A 23,975-nucleotide genomic window follows, 5' to 3' on the forward strand; every position below is an offset into this window, starting at 1 on the left:
AATTGCCTATAATTTCCACCTGTTGTCTATTCCATTTGCACAACAGCATGTGAAATGTATTGTCAATCAGTGTTGCTTCCTAAGTGGACAGTTTGATTTCACAGAAGTGTGATTGACTTGGAGTTACATTGTGTTGTTTAAGTGTTCCCTTTATTTTTTTGAGCAGTATATATATATATATATTTCAGCAGATTTCGTGCGTATTTTTTACACCCTAATTCATAAGTTAATGCTTGGAGTCTTCACAGATCGTGTGACATAAAACACTACCTTTCTTTCTTTACATTAATGACATTTATGACAGTGTTATGTGTCATTGTTAAGAATGTAAGAATTGAATTAGAACATTGAAGTTAAACCCTGCACAAACTATGGATCTTGGCGTTCTCGGAAAATGTCCTGTATGTGTTACTATGCCTACGTGTTTCACCGTGAAAACAGTTCTCATGGGCACACAAATCCAAAGTAATGTAGGCATGTGCCATTGCAAAACCGAATGCTTCTCACCGAACACTAAAACCTCTTCTAATCAAAATAGGAAACTTATAAGCCTACAGTCATTAGAGTATAGTCTACTTGTTGGATGAGCACTGGTGTCTAGCTGTAGGCTAGTGATATTGTCCACCATCATCAGCCGATCCAAGAAAGAAAACTAATATTGACAGAAAATAATAAATCTAAACTAACGGTCTACTACTTCTGGCGATGGATGGCACGGAGAAAACCAGTTCCCGCGCGCACCTGGAAAAACAACGCAATGAGCGCTCTAAACAGCTGACTGACAAAAGCAAACGCTGATAAATCTAATGCATTGGCTATCAAGGACAAGGACGCATGGCAAACAAATGTCAAAAATTAATAAGTACAAAGGAACCCCCCCACGTTTGTTTTTTGTTGCATTTAGGGGCTCCCCGTAATTCACACCTTCGATGAAGGCCTTGTCTGCATTAGCCTAGGACCCAACACACAACTTTCGACATGGGAAACAAAATGCAGCCTCTGCAGTAACCGAGTATTCCAGACACTCTTTTCTTATGAACCAGTTGCTATTAAATGAAAGTTTTTGTACAGAAAAGCTGTGGCTAGGGTATGATTCTAGGCTAATCTGGTCTGGCTCCTTTGTTCCAAGATCATCGGGAACAGTCGGAGTTGGAGGCGGCTGTGGTGCCTTGATCCTGGCTGCGCTTTTGGAAGGGTGGGTAGACTAGCTGGAGCTCGGCAGCGTCTTCACGGTTGGGCCTGGCGGCGGTCTGTGCTTTGACGCTGCTGCTCATCGCTCTCCTAATCCTCTTGGTGAAACCCATTTCTGATATCCACGGTGGCAGATGAAGTGGTTTGAGCTAGCTAAATAGGCTAGGGCTAATAACACAAACACCTTTTACAGCTAAATTAGCTAGCTAAGAGTGAAGCAGCTTCAACGGTATACTTGACCCTGCCCTAATAAATCGAAATAAAATATTACAGGCGTAGGAGTATCATGTTATTCACTTAGCCAACTGCAGAGATGAGAAGTGTTTTTTCCCCAAAGGAAAATACCTAACCACCTAGTGGCTATCCATAGCCCACCTACACAAACCGCAGCGCGCCCTGTCCGTTGTGTTGACACAATGCAGAGGAGAAAGATTTTTTTATGTGCCAACCTGTCACTCAATCATTAAAACTTTGTTGCTATTTTTATAGAGGGACATAAAACTACAACTGAGGGAGCTAAAGTTTGAACTGAGGCGGCTAAGCCCCCTCATCCAGCCAGGCTCGCCCCAGGACCCTTGTCTGCAGTGTGAGAGGCCTGACAAGGAGGAGGCCATAGATGGTTTCGTCTCCCAGCGTCAATCTTGGGGGTGTCTGAAGCCAAGTGGGTGACTGAAGTCTGCTTGATTGAAGCAGGGTACATGGGTCCCCCTCCTCTTCCGCTCCCCTCCTTTTCTGGAATTGTATTTAATATAAATGTATTAATAAGCCCGACCATTCTGTCATCACCCTGAGAGACATTTCAAATCAAAACGACCAGATATTACTGTTTCTAATGAAGGTAAAATTTCAACAGACCTGTGAATTTCCTGCAATACTCTGTACTCATCATTCAAATCCAATCAAACTTTATTTACATACAATGTTTTATGACAATTTATGATAGATCTATTCATCTGAGAGACACAGTATGAATGGTCTGGAGTTGCTCTCCTTTCCTATGAGTGTTGTCCACATCCTGCCTTTTCATTCCCATCTTCTGACTGAAGATTTTCTTTCTCCTGTCTGTTTCTCTCTCTTTGTGGATATTATCCATATGCTTCAGCAGATGAGTCTTCTGAGTGAATCTTTTACCACAGACTGAGCAGCCATGTTGTTTCTCTCCTGTGTGAGTCAGAATGTGCAAGTTCAGGTTTCCCTTCCGATTGAACATTTTCCCACAGTCTCTACAGCTAAATGGTTTCTCTCCTCTATGAATGCGTATATGTTTAGTTAGGTGCTCCTTGCGATTGAAGCTTTTCCCACAGTCACCACAGCTAAAGTGTTTCTCTCCTGTGTGAGTCTGTCTATGTTTAGTTAGGTGCTCCTTGCGATTGAAGGTTTTTCCACAGTCACCACAGCAAAATGGTTTCTCTCCTGTGTGAATATTCATGTGCCTGGACAGATGTCCTTTTTGTTTGAAGGTCTTGCCACAAAAGGGGCAGGTGCAGGGTTTCCCATCGTGACAGAGTTGGACATGGGCCTTCAGTTTACAGGTGGAGTTGTAGCGTTCACTTAGGCTCTTCTTGGTGAGAGTCACATGCCTCTGCAGGTCAACTTCCAGAGCTTTTCTGGACATCATGCTGGGCTTGGAACGGTGTTTCTCCATTGGTCGATTGAGATCCAAAGGCGGGCTGGGATCCAATGGTGGGCTGCTGTAAAGTCCTATTGGGTCAATTCTTACAGCTGAGCTGTGGCTTGATGCATTGTTTTGATTATCTGGGGAGTCACAGTGAATGTCGAGACCCTTTAGGTGGGCCACAGTGCCAAAAGATGTGAGATACATTGGTTTAGGTTCACTCTCTCTGTTCTCCACAGTCTGGGTTTGGGGAAGAGTCAAGAACCAAAGATGGTCCTCCTGATCACATTCACTTTTCACAGAAGTTGAAGGGAATATGGAGTGTTTGGTTTGAAAGAGACCTTGAAGCTGCTCTTCCTCCTGACTGGTCCTGACTTCCTCCTGTTCCTCTTTAATCTGTATGGTCTCTGGGTCCTCCTGCCCCAGACTGGGACTCCAATCCTGCTCACAGTGCTGCTGCTCAGGGGGAACCTCCTCTTCAGAGACAGAGAGCTGCAGGGAGTCTGGAGGGAAGGAGAGGCTGTTATTTATATACCACATCATTAAGGAGAGGAAGAGCAGAGGTTACCTATACAGCCGTTAGACAAGTAAGCATTTCACTGTTAGTCTACACCTGTTGTTTACCGAGCCTTCCCTGTAGCTCAGTTGGTAGAGCATGGTGTTTGCAACGCCAGGGTTGTGGGTTCGATTCCCACGGGGGGCCAGCACAGAGGGGGAAAAAAAAAAAAAAAAAAATGTATGCATTCACTACTGTAAGTCGCTCTGGATAAGAGCGTCTGCTAAATTACTAAAATGTTAAATGTTTACTAAACATGTGGCATAACATTTGATTTGAGGGTTGGGGTCAATTTGAATTTAAGCCCGTAAATGCAATATAAAGTAAACTCAAATTCCAATCCAATAACAACAAAAATATGTATATTTTAAATGAGCTCTTAATACATTAAAAAGCTATTTATTTCTAAAGTTTGTCAATTCATTAATTATAAATTCAAATAACTTCCTGGTTTTCGTGACAAAGACCATGTTTTTACCCATGTATGGTAAACGTAAAAAAAAAACGTACAATTGTTGGAATGGTGATCACTGTTAGCCTAAACAGTGTGGAGTGTATTAATTTAGGTAGAACTATAGCTAGCTATCAGTAGCGCTACATACTAACCTATTCTACATAGTTGATTCTCCGGTGTCCTCCGCAGCAGTCTCCGTAGCCGATCATTCTCCTCCTGGTATTCTACTACCGTTTTCTCAACTGCACCGAAAATCTCCACAGCAGCCGCCGTTAAACGCGCATTTAAAAACACACGCAACAACTGTAGTTTAGACATTTTCAGTAGACTGAGAGTTGGGAATTCAGCTACTATGGCTTCGTTAACGAAGAAAGAATGGCTGTCACAAACAAACCATACCCGCTGACAATTTGTTGTGCTGCGTTTATAACCTTCTTCTTTGCTGATGTTTATTGGCGGACTACACTCATAAGGTGTATTGCCGCCACCTACTGTATGGTGTAATAAAAAAAATACACCCAAAACAAATTGTGGATGAACAAATGATACTAAATTACCAACAATAAATAAATAAACACGGACCAAATTCACGCCGCTACCCTGAATGTCAAACAAAAACTGTACTATTCAGATCCCTACACCTGGAAGGGGGGGGGACTTCTTAATTCAGTACACCATGTAATATTTTAGCTGTAAAGTCCTGGAGATCCAGAAATATATTTACCTTTTCACAATGATGTCTAGCTTCTTTGATTTATTTTTTATTGGTTTGACTCGTGCAATTGATCACTTTCGTTATAAACGCGACAAAGTCCACTTTCTTCACTATTCGTATGTCGGGATCCTTCTCCTGCATGGCATTCACTGCAGACTGTGGGACATCCACTACCATCTCCTCTCTACTCAGTCCATCAGCTATTTTCACTGCCTCCACATAGGAGACCTGCTGGATGGCCCTGATCCTAGCTACTGCAACCTATTTTATCCATGCAGGGCACTCCGGGAACTCGGGAACGTGATTCCCATCACAATTACACAACACCATGCTTCATCTGACTTTTCAACTACTACACATGTATTCCTTCTACAAACACTTGCAACGTGTCCTAACTTTTTACAATTGTAACACTTCTGTCTCACCGCATATCTCACATACCCAAGTTTTACATAAATTGGGAGAACCACTTCACCAAACGACAGTAAAACCGATAGGTTTCGCTCCTTCCTTCCGTCTATCATTCGATTCAATCGACGTGCGTCTACCGCGTCCTGGGCCCTCATTTATCAACGCTACGTAATGTTCGTAAACCATGCACGCGATCATTTCTAAGCAAAATGTGGGATTTATGAATTTGTATTTATACTTGAGAATGTGCGTAAATTTAAGCACACAAGCATTTAAGCACCATGCGTACGCACAGCACTTTGTGGGTGAAAATTCAAACTGCTAATAAAATACCCATAATTCAGATGGAGAAAGGATTGACATACTGGACCAAATCATAAGCTATGAAGACCGGGTGCTATCGATATCATAAACATGAAACCATTTCAGCCTAATTGAATAATAAAGTCAATTAGAAAGAGAGTGGAATGTAAGGTTGGAGGCAATTTAGTTAAACCATTAAATAATATAAAAGGCATTGAGGTATTGAGGCATTGTGAATTGTCCAAAATGGCAAATCTTGCATTGCTGGAGGATCTGGCACAAGCTGCATTACGCAGGGAGCGTGTTTTCAATTAGGGTGCAGATTTTGTTGCTGAGAGCGACGCATGGTTTATTAGTAGATTTGGTTTTCCAAGGCATATTTTACTGTATCTCTGCAACCAACTCTCTCCGGAATTAGAAAGGGAGACGAAACGCACCAATGCCATCCCAGTGCATACCAAAGTCCTCTCCACCCTGGGATTTTTGGCCAGTTGGAACATTCCAACGGGAGATTGAAGATCGGTCTGGCATTTCACAACCAACCATCAGCTGAATATTGCCTGCAGTCCTTCATGGTATTATTTCATTGACCCCACAATACATACAGGTTCCATACACTGCTGTGCAACAGGCCAGAGTGAAAAGGGATTTTCATACCATCGCTGGATTTCCTAATGTAATTGGAGCAATTGACTGCACCCACATCGTAGTAAAAGCACCATCATTGAACAAATTCAACTTCAACAGAAAAGGTTTCCACTCTGTCTATGTGCAGGTCATCTGTGATTTGCATTTGGCTTTGTTGAATGTAGGTGCCAAATGGCCAGGTGGGAAACATGATTCATTCATTGGCCTTAACCTCCAGGAAGGAGCTTTTGAGGATGGATGGCTTATTGGTAGGTGACTTAGGTTTTATTTTCCATGTTAGACCTCTACCGGGAAACAATATCTGAATGTTGTGTTCATAACTGCAGGAGACCGGGGCTACCTGTTAAAAACATAGCTGATGACTCTCCTCACAAATCCCTCAAATCAATAAGAGGCAAGGTACAACCAAGCCCACGCACGCACAAGATCAACAGTGGAGCGCACCATAGGCCTGCTGAAAGGGTGTTGGCTCTGCTTGTCTGGGACAGGAGGCACACTGCAATACCAGCTTTGCAAGGTTTGCCTCTGAAATGACATTCCTTCAAATGCCATTACGTGAATGTAATACAATGTGTAAATTCCTTTTTAGGTTTGCTACATTGTCAAGGCTGGCAGTGTGCTCCACAACATTGCAATCAAACATGGCATTCCACTGAATGATCCACTCAGACCCGATGAGCCCATGCCTGACAGGGAGTGTTTCCCACCACCCATAGTCCTGACAAGAGTCAGTATCATATAATGCTTTTAGCTGTCTGTTTTTCCAAATATTGTGATCAAATCGACAAGGAAAACACATTTACATTGCACCAGAATTTATCGTCTCACATGTTTGACACAATCAACAAGTTCTTTCAATGATTGATTTCTCTCTCTCAGTCCGTTGCGTACATCTTCCAGCTGCTGTTTAAGTCCAATAATTGATGTGTTGATCTGTTGTTGTTGTTTCAGGACTGACTGCGTCAGTCAAAACATGCGGGGCAGCTGAAGCGCTCGACCAAAGAGGACACCCTTCTGGTCGGCCTGGGGATGAGGGGTCAGGCAAATCACCCACATCTGTCAAGATTTCATGTTTGTTTTGTATTTTGTTACATTTATTTTGTCATATATATTTGTTATATTTATTGTCAAGAAAAAATATTTAGATGGGGTCCATGTCTGAATATGGTTGCGAAAATAAAGCTTGACTTACCATCAGTTGGTGTGTCTGGTATTCCTTCAGGGTCTGGGAGAGGGTCCTCAGTACCATCAGTTGGTGTGTCTGGTATTCCTTCAGGGTCTGGGAGAGGGTCCTCAGTACCATCAGTTGGTGTGTCTGGTATTCCTTCAGGGTCTGGGAGAGGGTCCTCAGTACCATCAGTTGGTGTGTCTGGTATTCCTTCAGGGTCTGGGAGAGGGTCCTCAGTACCACCATCAGTTGGAGTGTCTGGTATTCCTTCAGGGTCTGGGAGAGGGTCCTCAGTACCACCATCAGTTGGTGTGTCTGGTATTCCTTCAGGGTCTGGGAGAGGGTCCTCAGTACCACCATCAGTTGAGTGTCTGGTATTCCTTCAGGGTCTGGGAGAGGGTCCTCAGTACCACCATCAGTTGGAGTGTCTGGTATTCCTTCAGGGTCTGGGAGAGGGTCCTCAGTACACCATCAGTTGAGTGTCTGGTATTCCTTCAGGGTCTGGGAGAGGGTCCTCAGTACCACCATCAGTTGGAGTGTCTGGTATTCCTTCAGGGTCTGGGAGAGGGTCCTCAGTACCACCATCAGTTGGTGTGTCTGGTATTCCTTCAGGGTCTGGGAGAGGGTCCTCAGTACCACCAGTTGGTGTGTCTGGTATTCCTTCAGGGTCTGGGAGAGGGTCCTCAGTACCATCAGTTGGTGTGTCTGGTATTCCTTCAGGGTCTGGGAGAGGGTCCTCAGTACCATCAGTTGGTGTGTCTGGTATTCCTTCAGGGTCTGGGAGAGGGTCCTCAGTACCATCAGTTGGTGTGTCTGGTATTCCTTCAGGGTCTGGGAGAGGGTCCTCAGTACCATCAGTTGGTGTGTCTGGTATTCCTTCAGGGTCTGGGAGAGGGTCCTCAGTACCATCAGTTGGTGTGTCTGGTATTCCTTCAGGGTCTGGGAGAGGGTCCTCAGTACCATCAGTTGGTGTGTCTGGTATTCCTTCAGGGTCTGGGAGAGGGTCCTCAGTACCACCATCAGTTAGTGTCTGGTATTCCTTCAGGGTCTGGGAGAGGGTCCTCAGTACCACCATCAGTTAGTGTCTGGTATTCCTTCAGGGTCTGGGAGAGGGTCCTCAGTACCACCATCAGTTAGTGTCTGGTATTCCTTCAGGGTCTGGGAGAGGGTCCTCAGTATCACCATCACAAATGATGCCAGACACTGAGGTCTCTCCAATTATGCTGCCAGTGCGCTGGTCCATAGCAGACAGTGAAGAGTCACTCTACCTTCCTCCTGTTGCACATATATCCCTTTTGTGGATCAAATTATTATTATTATTTTGCATATGTTTTCAAATATTTTTAATTCCATTAACTGTTCTGCACTCAGATGAGGTAGAATTTACCACCGCTCTAACCTGCTCCCAAGTGACATTTCTGGCAGCATTAAAGGGAAGGTATGTGACCATAAATGGACATTTAGGGCGGTTCTTTATGTAAATGAGACTTCACGTGCACTAGCACAGTGTTTTAGAACGTGTCAGATTTATCAAGGCAAAAATATTTACAGGTGTGTGTAACATTCTACATTCTCTTCGTACAAGTTAATTTAGAAGCTTTTCTACGCAACATTGATAAATGAGGGGCCTGGAATGTTATCCCTAAACCACACAGCCTCTGTGTCCAGCAAAAACACCAGAGATGCCCTTCTCTGTGAAAGATGCAAAAGTTTGTGTTCTCGAAGTAGCACCCATATTGTTCGCGTTCCTTGTTCTTTTTTTTTTCTTCTTTGAGGTTTAACGGCAGTTGACATCCAATATGTTGCATTACCACAGCGTAGTAGACCGGAGTAGAACTCCCTTATACTTTGCTTTAAAAAAAATTATATACAAAATATACAAATACCCTACCATCTAACACAGATACCCTACCATCTAACACAGATACCCTACCATCTAACACAGATACCCTACCATCTAACACAGATACCCTACCATCTAACACAGGGGTGAGTAATTACACTACACTCACAAAAAATTCTAAAAATGAATAAAATAAAAACAACACCACCCTACTCCACTATTTAGTCCTACCTCAGGCCAAAAAACTGAAAGGATGGGACATCACCACTTAACACACCCTGTAACTCTTCTGATGTCAAATCTCGCACACCCAAATACCTCTCTGTGACTTATACCTCTCTGTGACTTATGTTCCATCCCTGCCGTACAGTTGATAACCATTACTATAAATGCTAAAAATCCAATCTTACTGAGGCACATATCGCTTGTTGGGTTATCCCTTTGTACTGGTACAGATCTACTAGTCACACCACTCCTCTCAGGATCCCTCCCCCTTGACCCATCTTCCTCTACTTTCTTCACTGCCTCAGCATATGACAACTTCTGCACTACTCTAACCCTGGAAACCTCAACGTGCCTCTCTCTCACACGGGACATTTCTGATCCCCAGCCCCCATGGGTACCCCTGCAATTAACATATACCACTACTTTCCCCAATGCTACACATTCCTTTGTCTCATGCCCTTCTGCACACTTCTCACACCTAGGAACCTCCCTCCTACACACTGCTGCCACATGCCCATAAGCTTGACACCTGTAACAAGGTAAGGTATTCGGCACAAAAGCTCATACAGGACAACTTATATATCCTAACATCACTTTGTTGTGCAAAGACTCAACATCAAAACTCTAAAGAACAGACAATGACTCTTCTGTTTCACCACTCTCGCCACCCTGTCTGAGTCACGCCACCCTGTCTGAGTCACGCCACCCTGTCTGAGTCACGCCACCCTGTCTGAGTCACGCCACCCTGTCTGAGTCACGCCACCCTGTCTGCGTCACGCCACCCTGTCTGAGTCACGCCACCCTGTCTGCGTCACGCCACCCTGTCTGAGTCACGCCACCCTGTCTGCGTCACGCCACCCTGTCTGAGTCACGCCACCCTGTCTGCGTGGCACCAAACAACGAGCATCACAAACACCGGGAATCTTCCCCTTCAGTTGGTCAACTTTTACATTTACCGCTACCCCAGTAATCACTCCTTTCAATGGCACCCTTTTATTGAGAGTGAAACAATTCACATTTATTGCCCCCATTCGTTTTTGTTCGCATTCCAGGACAGCTGTTGCTTCACCAACGTTTTCTCCATTTCCTCTGCACTACTTGCCGCCATTTCCCTTCCTCTAATCCCCGCCTCCGTGTTGTGTTTTTCTTCGTACTTCCGGTCTTTGCATTCATAACCAATTAGGAAAGTGGTTTTTACCACATAGGACTGGGAAAAATACAATTGAACGCCCCTCCGGTAATTACTAGTGGGAAACTCGTCCATCATCCCTGAGCTCCAACTTCACCCACATTCTGACCTCTGACATCACCTACTAAGGAAATGACCTTGATAACGACAAAACATTATTTATAAAAAACAATTTATTAATGTGTTTTTTGAACACTGTAAGTTGTTTACAAGCATGATAGCTGTATGTTTAGTTTATGGTTGATGCAGCATGTTGGCCCCTTAGCCAATCTGTGTTTCTCAATGAGTTCAAAGACTGTGAATAAATCCAACTGGTATTTACAACAGGTAATTACCACCTTCCCACTTGGTTATGAACACAGCCTTTGTTGTCACTATCAGAGCTATAAAAATATATATTATTTTTTAGCACAGACAAAGATGGTGGATAAATGAAGATGGTTTACTCAGGCGGTTTAACATGGGGAAAAAATGGTCTGTTCTGGTCAATAGCAGCTTGGTCTGTTCTACTTATACTGAACAAAAAATATAAAAGCAACATGCAATATTTTCAACGAGTTTACTGAGTAACAGTTCATATAAGGAAATCAGCCAATTTAAATAAATTCAACTGGGCCCTAATCTATGGATTTCACATGACTGGAGAGGGTGATGGTTACTCTACCCTTCTATGACCATGCCAGCACCACACCCGCTCTTATCCTATAAAGGTCACGGGGCGGCGCCACCACAAAGGCCCAATCCATGCCAGCAGCCAACACCTGGGGTGCATCTAGCACCTGTGACTCCAGGCCCAAAAACCTATTGCCTTACCAAAGGCATTCTACAAACAGGGGTCGACAGAACCTACACCCTACTTGACTGCATGGTTACAAGTCAAGTCTCGGGCCAAGTGGATTGCCAGTCGGGCCGTCGAGTTGTACCAGAAAGAGGAAAAGGGAGCTAAAGAGCAGCGCCCGTCTTCCCACAACAAGAACAAGTCTGCCACAGTCCTCTACAACCCAGACCAGACTACTGAGCATTCAGAGTCTTCACCAAAGTCCAAGAAGAAGTCCTCAGCTCCACAGGAAAGGAAGGTATCCAAGGGCAAAGAGAAGCCTAAACCGTAATGCCCTTTATGCAAGAATCAAGAACATTACCTCAGTTATTGTGAGAAGTTTTAAGAAGCTCTCCAAAGACCAAATAGCTCGGTGGGTCAAGGATAAAGACCGGTGCAGGCGGTGTGGGCAAGGACACCAGCGAGATTCCTGCACTCTAAAAAAAGGCGTGCAACGTCTGCAAAGAGCAACACTTGACTGTCCTTCACGACCTCGCTAAAGAAGAGGATAAGTGTCCTGATGGTCAGCTCACCACCAACTACAGTCTACCTGGACCTATCAAATCACTCTGGCCGTGTTATGCTAAAGGTAGTGAAAGTCTGGCTCCACAAGGATAACAGATCGCTCAAAACCTATGCAGTCCTAGAAAACTCACACGTGCTAAATCAAGGTGACTTACAAAGTGCGGTGATGTCGTGTCCACAACTAAATAATCATTGTGGAATGAAAAGACAGGCTTTGAAAGGCTGATCATGATTCACATCAACACCATCATCCCAGACACCCTAGATCCACTCCAGTTCGCATATTGCACAAACATATCCACAGGTGATGCAATCTGTATTGCAATTCACAGTGCTCTTTCCTGCCTGGACAAAACGAACACCTAAGTGAGAATGCTGTACATAGACAACAGCTCAGCGTTCAACACCATAGTGCCCTTCAAGCTCATCACTAAACTAAGGACCCTTGGACTGAACCCCTCCTTCTGCAACTGGATCCTGGACATTCTGAAAGGCCGCCCCAGGAGGTGAGGGTGGGCAATAACAAATCTGCCACGCTGACCCTCAACATGGGGCCCCCTCAGGGGTTCGTCCCCTCCTGTACTCCCGGTTCACCCACGACTGCATAGCCGCTCACGACTCCAACACCATCATCAAGTCTGCCGATGACACGACAGAGCTGGGCCTGAACACCAGCGATGATGAGACAGCTTACAGGGAGGTCAGAGACCTGGCAGTGTGGTGCCAGGACAACAATCTTTCCCTCAACGTGATCAAGACAAAGGAGATGATCGTGGACTACAGGCAAGGAGGGCCAAACAGGCCCCCATTCACACCGACGGGTCGAGAGTTTCAAGTTTCTCTGTGTCAACACCTATCATGGTCCAAACACAAGAAGAGGGCATGACAACGCCTCTTTCCCCCTCAGAAGGTTGAAAAGATTTGGCATGGGTCCTCAGATCCTCAAAGTTCTACAGCTGCACCATTGAGAGCATCTTGACTAGCTGCATCACCACTTGGTATGGCAACTGCTTGGCATCCGATCGCAAAGCGCAACAGAGGGTAATGCGTACGGCCCAGTGCATCACTGGGGAAGAACTCTCTGCCATCCAGGACCTCTATACCAGGCGGTGTCAGAGTAAGGCCCTATAAATTGTCAAAGACTCCAGCCACCCAAATGAAAATGAAATACAGATATATAATTTACATAAGTATTCACACCCCTGGGTGAATACATGTTAGAATCACCCTTGGCAGTGATTACAGCTGTGAGGCTTTCTGGGTAAGTCTAAGAACTTTGCACACAATATTTGCATGTTATTTTTTTTAATTCTTCAAGCTCTGTCAAGTTGGTTGTTCGTCATTGCTAGACAGCCATTTTCAAGTCTTGCCATAGATTTCAAGTCAAAACTGTAACTAGGCCACTCAGGAAAATTCAATGTTGTCTTGGTAAGCAACTCCAGTGCGTATTTGGCCTTGTGTTTTAGGTTATTGTCCTGCTGAAAGGTGAATTTGTCTCCCAGTGTCTGTTGGAAAGCAGGCTGAAACAGGTTTTCCTCTAGAATTTTCCCTGTGCATAGTTCTAAACATAATGTTTTCTATTCGGGACATGTTTAGCAATTTTTTACTTTAGTGAGTTATTGCAAACAGGATGCATGATTTGGAATATTTTTATTCTGTACAGACTGACTTCTTTTCAAGTATGTCATTTAGGTTAGTATTGTGGAGTAACTACAATGTTGTTGATCCATTCTCAGTTTTTTCCTATCACAACCATTAAACTCTGTAACTGTTTTAAAGTCACCATTGGCCTCATGGTGAAATCCCTGAGCGGTTTCCTTCCTCTCCGGCAACTGAGTTAGAAAGAACGCCTGTATCTTTGTAGTGACTGGGTGTATTGATACACAATCCAAAGTGTAATTAATAACTTTACCATGCTCAAAGGGATATTCAATGTCTACTTTTTTTTCCATTTTTACCCATCTACCAATAGGTGCCCTTCTTTGCAAGGCATTGGGAAAGCCTCCCTGATCTTTGTGGTTGAATCTCTGTTTGAAATTCACTGCTCGACAGAGGGATCTTATGCGTAGGGTACAGAGATTAACATGATTTTTTAAATGACTACATAAACCCTATTATTGCACACAGTCCAGTCCATGCAACTTATTATGTGACTTGTTAAGCACATGTTTACTCCTGAACTTATTTAGACTTGCCATAACAAATGGGTTGAATACTTATCTACTCAAGACATTTCAGCTTTTCATTTTTAATTAATTTGTAAAGATTTCTAAAAACACAATTCCACGTTTGACATTATGGGGTATTGTGTGTAGGCCAGTGACACAAAATCTCAGTTTAATCCATTTTAAATTCAGGAAGCAACAACAAAAATGTGGAAACAGTAAAGTGGTGTGAATACTTTCTGAAGGCACTGTAGCTACCCACACTATCTGCGTTGACCCTTTTTGCACTAACTCTTTTTGAGTATGCACACACACACTGGACTCTACTCTCTCTCTCTCACACACACACACACACACACACACACACACACACACACACACACACACACACACACACACACACACACACACACACACACACACACACACACACACACACACACACACACAGAGCCAATGTTCCCTCTAAACACCCTCAAGGACTGCCACGTTGAACAAATGCCAATCCGCTTAGAGACGCAAGAGATTGAACTTCACAGAGTTCGCCCCATTAGTTTGCACGATATAGATCAACGTTTCTTTCTGTGATCGAAGCAACATTATATAATCACCTTTTCAATTCAACAAACCAAAACAAATCTAACTTTGCAAGATTGAATCTGTGATTTTTGTGGTGTGCAGAGTCTGAGCGCAACCGAGTAGAATTCTAACTCACGAGCGGTCTTTCAATCAACCGCGAGTGAATGCGCATTTCAGATCAGTTCAGATCCGAGCGCAGAGCCGTGAGTGTGCACATTTGTTGATATTCTTTGCCAATTAGTGAGTTATTAACTTATTTATAGATAAGTCTAAGCAGTGGTGGAAAGTGAACAAATTGTCATACTGGAGTAAAAGTAAAGATAACTAAAGTAAATGTGAAAGTTGTCCAGTAACACACAACTTGAGTAAAAGTAAAAAAGTATTTGGTTTGAAATGTACTTAAGTATCAAACGTAAAATTATAAATCATTTCAAATTCCTTATAATAACCAGATGACACCATTCTTGTTAAAACATATATTTACGTATAGCCTGGGGCATAATCCAACATCAGACATTATTTACAAAGACGAGTTTGTGTTTAGTGAGTCTGTCAGAACAGAGAGGTGCTGGGGGCTGCCATAATCGACATCCACGTCTTTGGCCCCCGGGGAACAGTAGGTTAACTGCCTTGCCCAGAACAACAGATTTTTACCTTGTCAGCTCGGTGATTTGATTCAGCAACCTTTCGGTTACAGGCCCAAAGCTCTAACCACTAGCAACCTCGGACCCTTGATGATAAATGTCATTAAGAGCTGATTTAAAGTACGCTTCATCTAGGCTACCTATTATTCTCTGCCTTTTTTATATTTAATGGTGTGGATTGTGTTCAGTTGTGACAGGGCAGTCTCAGCAGAGTGCCTTTGATTTGATTTGATTTAAGCTGGGACACAAGGCAGGTAGTCTAGTGGTTAGAGTGTTGGACTAAGTAGCCGAAAGGTTGTATGATCAAATCCCCAAGCTGACGAGGTAAAAATCTGTTGTTCTGTCTATGAACAAGGCAGTTAGCCCACTGTTCTTAGGCCATCATTGAAAATAAGAATTTGTTCTTAACTGTCTTGCCAGGTTAAATAATAATAAAAACTATATTTAAGGGTATACACACACAGGGACTATGTTTAGCCACTGATTGGTTGGTAGTTGGTGCTTCTGAAATTGTGTGCAGTCTTACATTACATTCAATTTATCTGGGATAATGACAAGGGGTGTTTACTGCCTCTTTGGTTTATACTGAACATGTGGTCTTAGTTAGTGAAATTTACAAGAAGCCTGGCTTCACTTCTGAAACCTAATGAATACATGCCTAGATTATTTTTGGTCATCAGAATGTATTTTCTCTCCTTTTCTGTCGCAAAAGTTGAATCTTTTATATGTCCCTCCCTTATTTTAAAATGTGGGACAGTTTGTGGTCTCCATTTATTTATTTTATCTTTATTTAACTAGGTAGGTCAGTTAAGAACAAATTATTATTATCAATGACGGCCTTGTTCAGGGGCAGAACAACAGATTTTTTTACCTTGTCAGCTCGGGGATTTGATCTTGCAACCTTTGCGGTTACTAGTCCAACGCTCTAACCACTAGGCAGGTAGATCGGACACTACTAAAGGCTATGAGCTGTTTTGGTATTTTCTCAACTGTACTGGTTTACATTTAATATGTCTCAAAGTCAGGTTTGATTTGACTGTTTGATTGACTGAACACAAAGGTGTTGTACCCTGGAAACTTGAGCTGCCTAAGGGTCCTGATGGACCTTCATTAGGCTTTAAACCCAATGGGAAGTGTTTGCCTGGCTGCCCATCCACATCACTCTGACCAACTGATGTTTCTTCTCCACCTTGAGTCTGGATTTGCCAATCTCCCCAACAATGTCTAGAACGTGAACACATTCTGACCCTTCTGATTGGTCCCAGAAACCGAAGGGTTGGGCTAGAGCCGTCCTACATGACGACATCATGAACTTTGGTACTCTGATTGGTTAGACTTGTTAGAGAAGATCCAATCGCTGATTAATTTCTTTTGTACAACGCCCATCATTTTGAAGTCACACAAACGACAGTTTCAGACAATGTATGTAGCGAATGATAGAGCAGAGGAATTAAATGAAAGGTGAGTCGTTAGGCAAGACTAACATGTCTCTTTATATCACACCACGGTCTACTAACTCACCACGAGATCTACTTTTTTCACCATGATCAACCGTTTCAATCTGTCTCTGACGGCATCAACCTCACTGATTTATTAAAGATAGAATCCACATTAGAGGAAACAGTGCCACTGTTCACCCCAGCGCCATTGTTAGCGTTTTTGTTTTGTTGACTAAATGTAAATGAGCAGCGTGGTAAAAACAAATGGAGGCTGCTGAGGGGAGGACAGCTCATAATAATAGCTGGAACTGATTCCGCTCCAGCCATTATACGAGTCCGTCCTCCCCAATTAAGGTGCCACCAACCTCCTGTGCAGGACATATTATTCTGTTCTATCGAAGCGTGCAGTGATGTCAGAGGGAGAGAAAAAAAAACTGTGTTCGTTGTTTGCTGTAACTTCTTTGTTGTTATAATATCCCAAACAGATGTGGCAATTTCACCATTAAGGATTCCAGCTTTAAAGAGAATAATTTATACTCTATGTGCCACAGAAACTGCTTTTACTATGAATTAAGCAGTAGGACCAGTCAATCGATTCTGGCTCGGTGATTGAATAAGTTGTGCCCACTTAAGGGTCAACCCCCCCCCCCCCCCAAAAAATGGTTCTGCAATGTTGACAATACAGTAATGTGTGGAGACCAAGGGGGTTTTTTACATTTCAATTTATTTTTGAAGAAATAGGTAATTGTTTAAGAAAAGTGCAAAGGTGCCAATATATTTGGCCGCACCTGTATGATAACCACTGTTTGTCCAAGTGGAGTTATCGTTTCTCTTTACCACGGGTCTGTAGGATGCCTTCCACAGTAGTAAACTCCCATCCAGCTGGTGGCGCTGTTGTGCATTTCTGGGCTCGTCACCAACTAGAATAAAATGCATTTTCTAAAATTCCTTGACTAGAACACGGAAGTAGGATTGGAGACGACTTGTTTTGATTTCCAACGTTCCCTGTGTGGAGTAAAGAAAGACCCACTGACTACTAAACAGACTACCCAACTCTCATTCGACTGAAAATGTCTAAACTACAGTTGTTGCGTGTGTTTTTAAATGATCGTTTAACGGCGGCTGCTGTGGAGATTTTCGGTGCGGTTGAGAAAACGGTAGTAGAATACCAGGAGGAGAATGATCGGCTACGGAGACTGCTGCGGAGGACACCGGAGATGCCACTACCGTTATCTAGAATAGGTACGTAGCTATGAACATATAAATAAGACGGGCTTGGAACTGATGCGGCTCATGCAATGGGGATGCATTTGTTGTAATGTCATTTGAGTTGATGCAACAAATCACAGCACAGATTGCTGGATACACTTCCTGCTCTGCTCCTGTGTACACTCGTAATGGCCGCCATCCACATATTATACCATCATTGACTTGATAAGAATCATTCTTATTTCTGTGGCCTTTGATCGTGACTCTCAGTAAAGAGGAGTTTAGGAACATTAACACGCATCGCTTGTGGTACGGTTCTGTTAGCATAAGGACCTTATCTTTCATATCATCGAGAGAAATACACAATGTTAAATTGATATCTTTTTTTTTTATAGGGTTAATGTTTTCACAAAGGCATATCTCCATGACGGAGTTATTTTATACCGGCCCTGGTAGAACCGGGCAAAGACGCTGCTCGGTCGTTTTGTCAACAATGTAGGATGGATGGTGCATCGTTCAGAAACATACAACATATATTTTCCGTTAAATAAATGTTTTCATTTTCTAACTATATACACACTTGTGTTCCCACATGTACTTCCTGTATTGATTTGCTGTTTAAAAAATATATATATATACATACATACATACATACATACATACATACATACATACACACACGAAGTAAGTACATGTGGGAACACAAGTATATATATCAATAATATACAAAGGACAATTGGACTAGGGGATACAATATCACATTACACATAGATACATACATACAGTCATTATTCTAACAGCTCTTTTGTTAGTAGAGTATTTAATTGTCTTAAAATATAGTTCAATTTGATTTTGTAAGGTAAGAAAATAGTGTTTTGTTTGTAAATTTACATTTGTGAATATGACATTTGGCCAAAAGAATAATGAAATGAATTACATAAAGTTGTTTCATCTTATTTCTATCGTAGGTAAAGACTCCAAGCAGTACATCTCTCCACAATAGTGTAAAATCTTAATAAATGTGTTCAATTATAAATTTACTGATGTCTTGCCACAGTTTCCTTACATAAATACAACGCCAAAAAAGATACACCGTTTCTGGGTGGTCATTACAAAAGGTACAATTTGAGTTTGTTTTTCTTAAACTTCTTCATATAGTGGTTGGCAGGATAATATTTATGAACAATTTGAAAGGAAACTACCTTAATTTTGTTAACATGTAGGTATGTGTGTGGCAACATCCAAACTTTTCCCCCCAACAGATATGATCAATAAATCTGTTCCAATAAGGCATGACAACTTCCTGCTGAAACAAGGTTCATATCGCTCTGTTGTTCAATGACAACTTCCTGCTGAAACAAGGTTCATATCGCTCTGTTGTTCAATGACAACTTCCTGCTGAAACAAGGTTCATATCGCTCTGTTGTTCAATGACAACTTCCTGCTGAAACAAGGTTCATATCGCTCTGTTGTTCAATGGACCTAAAGAGAAACAATTCTTTCCTACTGATGAGTCAACAGGGTCAATGGAAGGTCGGCTCCGAGGGTCAGGTTACTGAATAATAAAGCAACACCCGAGGGAATGACATCTAAAACAATTGCAAAATCTTTAGGTGTTACAGGGACCTTGTAAAGTGATAAGAATTCCTTATAACTAAGTAAATAAAACCTCTGCATTTACAAGTTGGCTCACCGAGAAATGATTTTTTAAATGGACCACCCTTGGCTGGAAATTCGTCACTAGTTCATCCCGCGGTGATTGTGTTTTCAGCCACCGGTCGCTTGTTGGTGCTTTATGTGCGCTAGTCAATTGAGTGAATGTCTACTTATTAAATATAGAATTATTAATATACGCGTACTGTATGATAGCAAATTCATTAGCTAACTAACGTTAGCCTGTCTAGCTGGAACTTCTGAAGGAAAATGTGTATTTCTACAATTTCCAAAAGATAACCAAACAAAACATTGACTTTTTACGAGGTGTGTTTGTGCAGTCATGTGCATTAGTAGCACAATTTCAAACTTATTTGCATTCATTTTTATTTACACTTGTATGTTAACTTTTTTAATTTTTTGCGGACTTTTCTTAGCGGATGTACAATCGTCGCAAATTGAATTATGGGGAGTTTCAGGCCCCAGAGTGAACATAATTGTACACATGCAAAGTTGACTAAAAACGAGAGCTGAGGGGCTTATGTTGCAAACGTCCCTTGCTTGGCTCATGATTTAGACCGCCCACCAAGATGGCGATGGGGATTCCCCCAAGGGCATAAGGCGAGGGTAAGTGGAAGAGGGTGTGTCTTTTATAAGTTTGAACTGCAAGCCAGAGTTGATTACCTGGGCTAATAAGCTGCTTCTCATAACACCTGTGTGTAAAATATGAAATATAAATGGAAGACGGATGCCACTGAAAAAATACTGAAACTGTTAAAACAGTGTAGAGGAAGTGTGTGTGTTTTGCATTTGTGAAATTATTTCGATGTGATATAAAAGGAGTGGGATTTATGTTTCTAGATCTGTACCGGAATTGTGAATCGATTCACGTGTAGATGTAGTGTTTGGCTGTTTTGGCCTTTATCTTGACCTGGCCAAGATAACTAGGGCCAGATTAATATAATAGTTTTGCTGATAATCAGGCTGCCTGATGGGAATTTTGATAAATGCAGAAAAACCCCAAATCAAAATAAATGTAGCATTACTGTAAGTGAAACAATGGGACTGGTAGGTGCTATGGCAACATGCTTCAAAAAAGCACGTCCAAGTCACTTAAAACCAAAATGGTATAGCACCCACAATATCATAAAACGTTGCACACATACAATATTGGAGGATATTATAGGAATTCTGGTATTTATAACATTTTCAGTAGAATGCTACAGTAAAACACTTTTTTGGGGGAATACACACCATATTTTACATGACAATATGTGGAGCCTCAAATAGAATTGCAATTTATAACAGTCAAAAACAAACATTTAGCTGTTAGCTAGGCAAATCAAATCTTATTTGTCACATACACGTGGTTAGCAGATGTTAATGCGAGTGTAGTGAAATGCTTGTGCTTCTAGTTCCGACCGTGCAGTAATATCTAACAAGTCATATAACCTAACAATTTCACAACAACTACCTTATACACACAAGTGTAAAGGAATGAATAAGAATATGTACATATAAATATATGGATTAGCGATGGCTGTGCGGCATAGGCAAGATGCAGTAGATGGTATAGAGTACAGTATATACATATGAGATGAGTAGTGTAGGGTATGTAAACATTATATAAAGTGGCATTGTTTAAAGTGACTAGTGATACCTTTCTTAAATCCATTTATTAAAGTGGCCAGAGATTTGAGTCAGTATGTTGGCAGCAGCCACTCAATGTTAGTGATGGCTGTTTAACAGTCTGATGGCCTTGAGATAGAAGCTGTTCTTCAGTCTCTCGGTCCCAGCTTTGATGCACCGTAAACAGGCAGTGGCTGGAGTGGTTGTTGTCCTTGATGATCTTTTTGTATTTTGAGGCTTATAATCAAAGCTAAGACGTTTTGTGGTTGGAATTGCAGTATTTATTTAGTTTGAGATGTAAGCTAACAACTTTAAGACTGTTTCGTCTGGACAAAAAAAAAAAGTTGCTTAGCAACCAGATACTGGCATGTTCTGTGGAGAGAAAAAAGGAAGTGAGTTACAATATTTGCATTATGGTTGTGATTGGAGGGTTGCTGAGGGTTGTTTAATCAGGATTAAATACTTGGTTCTCCTCGAGCTCATTAATGATAGAATGTTCATATTTGAAGATGGCAGAAAGGCCAGTCTTTTTGGCACATGACATGGAGTACAGGGAGTGGAATGTTGGATAAATAAACTGGTACGTAGTCTCTGTCTAGAAGCTGGCCCTAGCTATCTGCACTCAGGCATGTCTAAAGGCTGTATAAATCATAGAGATTTACAATATACCTGTGTGATTCAAATTTCTGCTCTTCCATTCCTTCCCTCCAGACTCCTTGCAGCTCTCTGCCTCTGAAGAGGAGGTTCCCCCTGAGCAGCAGCACTGTGAGCAGGAGTGGAGCCCCAGTCTGGGACAGGAGGACCCAGAGCCCATACAGGTTAAAGAGAAACAGGAGGAACTGAGGAGCAGTCAGGAGGAAGAGCAGCTTCAAGGGCTGGAGCCTGATATCATAGAGTTCGATTTCACTCCTTCAGGTGTGAAAAGGGAATGTGATCAGGAGGACCATCTTTGGTCCTTGACTCTTCCCCAAACCAAGACTGTGAAGAGCAGAGAGAGTGACTGTAAACCAGTGGATCTCAAACCTTTTGGCACTGTAACCAACCTAAAGGGTCTCGACATTCCCTGTGACCCTCCAGATAATCAAAACAATGCCTCCAGCCGCAGCTCAGCCGTAAGCAGAAACCCAGTAGGACTTGACAGCAGCCCACCATTGGATCTGAACCAAATAATGGGGGAAACCTGCACCTGGCCCTTTTGTGGCAAGACCTTTAAACAAAAAGGACATCTGTCCAGGCACATGAGGGTTCACACAGGAGAGAAACCATTTAGTTGTGGTGACTGTGGGAAAAGCTTCAGTCAGAAGGGGACCCTAACCATGCATAAACTGACTCACACAGGAGAGAAACCATTTAGATGTTTTTTTTGCTGTAAAAGTTTCAGCCAGAAAGGGGACCTAATGAGGCATATACTGACTCACACAGGAGAGAAACCATTTAGTTGTGGTGACTGTGGTAAAGGCTTCATTCGCAAGGAGCATCTAACTGCACATTTACAGACTCACACAGGAGAAGTTTCGATCTCAAGCAGAACCTAACCATGCAGAAACTGTCTAAAGCATTTAGCTGTGGTGACTGTGGGAAAAGCTTCAGTCAGAAGGGGAACCTAACCATGCAGAAACTGTCTAAAGCATTTAGCTGTGGTGACTGTGGGAAAGGCTTCAGTCAGAAGATGGACCTAAGGAGGCATAAACTGACTTACATTTGGAAAGTATTCAGACCCCTTGACTTTTTTCCACATTTTGTTACGTTACAGACTTATTCTAGAATTGATTAAATAAAGAAAATGTCCTCATCAATCTACACACAATACCCCATAATGACATTGAAAACTGTTTGTTATCATTTTTTTCACATTAACATTTTGAAAAAAGAACTTTATTTACAAAAGTATTCAGACCCTTTGCTATGTGATTATAAAATTGAGCTCAGGTGCATCCTGTTTCCATTGATCGTCCTTGATGTTTCTACAACTTCATTGGAGTCCACCTTTGGAAAATTCCATTGGTTGGACATGATTTGGAAAGGCACACACCTGTCTATATAAGGTCACACAGTCGACAGTGGATGTCAGAGCAAAAACCAAGCCATGAGGTCAAAGGAATTGTCCTTAGAGCTCCAAGACAGGATTGTGTCGAGAAACAGATCTGGGGAAGGGTACCAAACATTTCTGCAGCATTGAAGGTCCCCAAGATCACAGTGGCCTCCATCATTCTTAAATGGAAGAAGTTTGGAACCACCAAGACTCTTCCTAGAGCTGGCTGCCTGGCTAAACTGAGCAATCGGGGGAGAAGGGCCTTGGTCAAGGAGGTGACCAAGAACCTGATGGTCACTCTGACAGAGCTCTATAGTTCCTTTGTTGAGATGGTTGTCCTTCTGGAAGGTTCTCCCATCTCTGCAGCGTTCCACCAATCAGGCCTTTATGGAGTTTGCCATAAGGCACCTCAGACCATGAGAAACAAAATTCTCTGGTGTATTGAAACCAAGATTTAACTCGTTGGCCTGAATGCCAAGCGTCATGTCTGGAGGAAATCTGGCACCATCCCTACAGTGAAGCATGGTGGTGGCAGCATAATGCTGTGGGGATGTTCAACGGTAGGAACTGGGAGACTAGTCAGGATCAAGGGAAAGATGAATGGAGAAAAGTGCAGAGAGGTCCTTGATGAAAACCTGCTCCAGAGCACTCAGGATCTCAGACTGGGGTGAAGGTTCACCTTCCAACAGGACAACAACCCTAAGCACACAGCTAAGACAATGCAGGAGTGGCCAAGAAGACTCAAGGCTGTAATCGCGGCCAAAGGTGCTTCAACAAAGTACTGAGTAAAGGGTCTGAATACTTATGTAAGTGTGATATTTCTTTTTTTTTTATATATGTTTGCAAAGATTTATAAAAACCTGTTTTGCTTTGTCATTATTGGGTATTGTGTGTAGCTTGATGAGGGGGGAAAAAAACATTTTTAATACATTTTAGAATTAAGGCTGTAATGTAACAAAAATGTG

The 23,975-nt window shown here is 42.4% G+C and overlaps 2 protein-coding genes across 2 annotated transcripts; one reads left to right on the forward strand and one right to left on the reverse strand.

The window, feature by feature from the left end:
• Nucleotides 1–2,079: 2,079 nt before the first annotated feature.
• LOC106578070 (zinc finger protein 888-like) lies at nucleotides 2,080–4,402 on the reverse strand. Its single transcript, XM_014156648.2, has 2 exons — nucleotides 3,969–4,402; nucleotides 2,080–3,309 (listed from the first exon to the last, which is right to left on the reverse strand). Exons 1-2 carry the CDS (start codon nucleotides 4,132–4,134, stop codon nucleotides 2,141–2,143), a joined length of 1,335 nt encoding a protein of 444 aa, XP_014012123.2. The 5' UTR covers nucleotides 4,135–4,402; the 3' UTR covers nucleotides 2,080–2,140.
• Nucleotides 4,403–17,453: 13,051 nt separating this feature from the next.
• Nucleotides 17,454–23,092, forward strand: LOC106578069 (zinc finger protein 260-like). The gene is made up of 3 exons (XM_045700545.1): nucleotides 17,454–17,729; nucleotides 21,690–22,284; nucleotides 22,506–23,092. The coding sequence occupies exons 1-3, from the start codon at nucleotides 17,558–17,560 to the stop codon at nucleotides 22,750–22,752; spliced, it is 1,014 nt and encodes a 337-aa protein (XP_045556501.1). The 5' UTR covers nucleotides 17,454–17,557; the 3' UTR covers nucleotides 22,753–23,092.
• The last annotated feature ends 883 nt before the right edge of the window (nucleotides 23,093–23,975 follow it).

The sequence above is a fragment of the Salmo salar genome, chromosome ssa18, assembly GCF_905237065.1.
Source record: "Salmo salar chromosome ssa18, Ssal_v3.1, whole genome shotgun sequence".
NCBI lineage: Eukaryota > Metazoa > Chordata > Actinopteri > Salmoniformes > Salmonidae > Salmo > Salmo salar.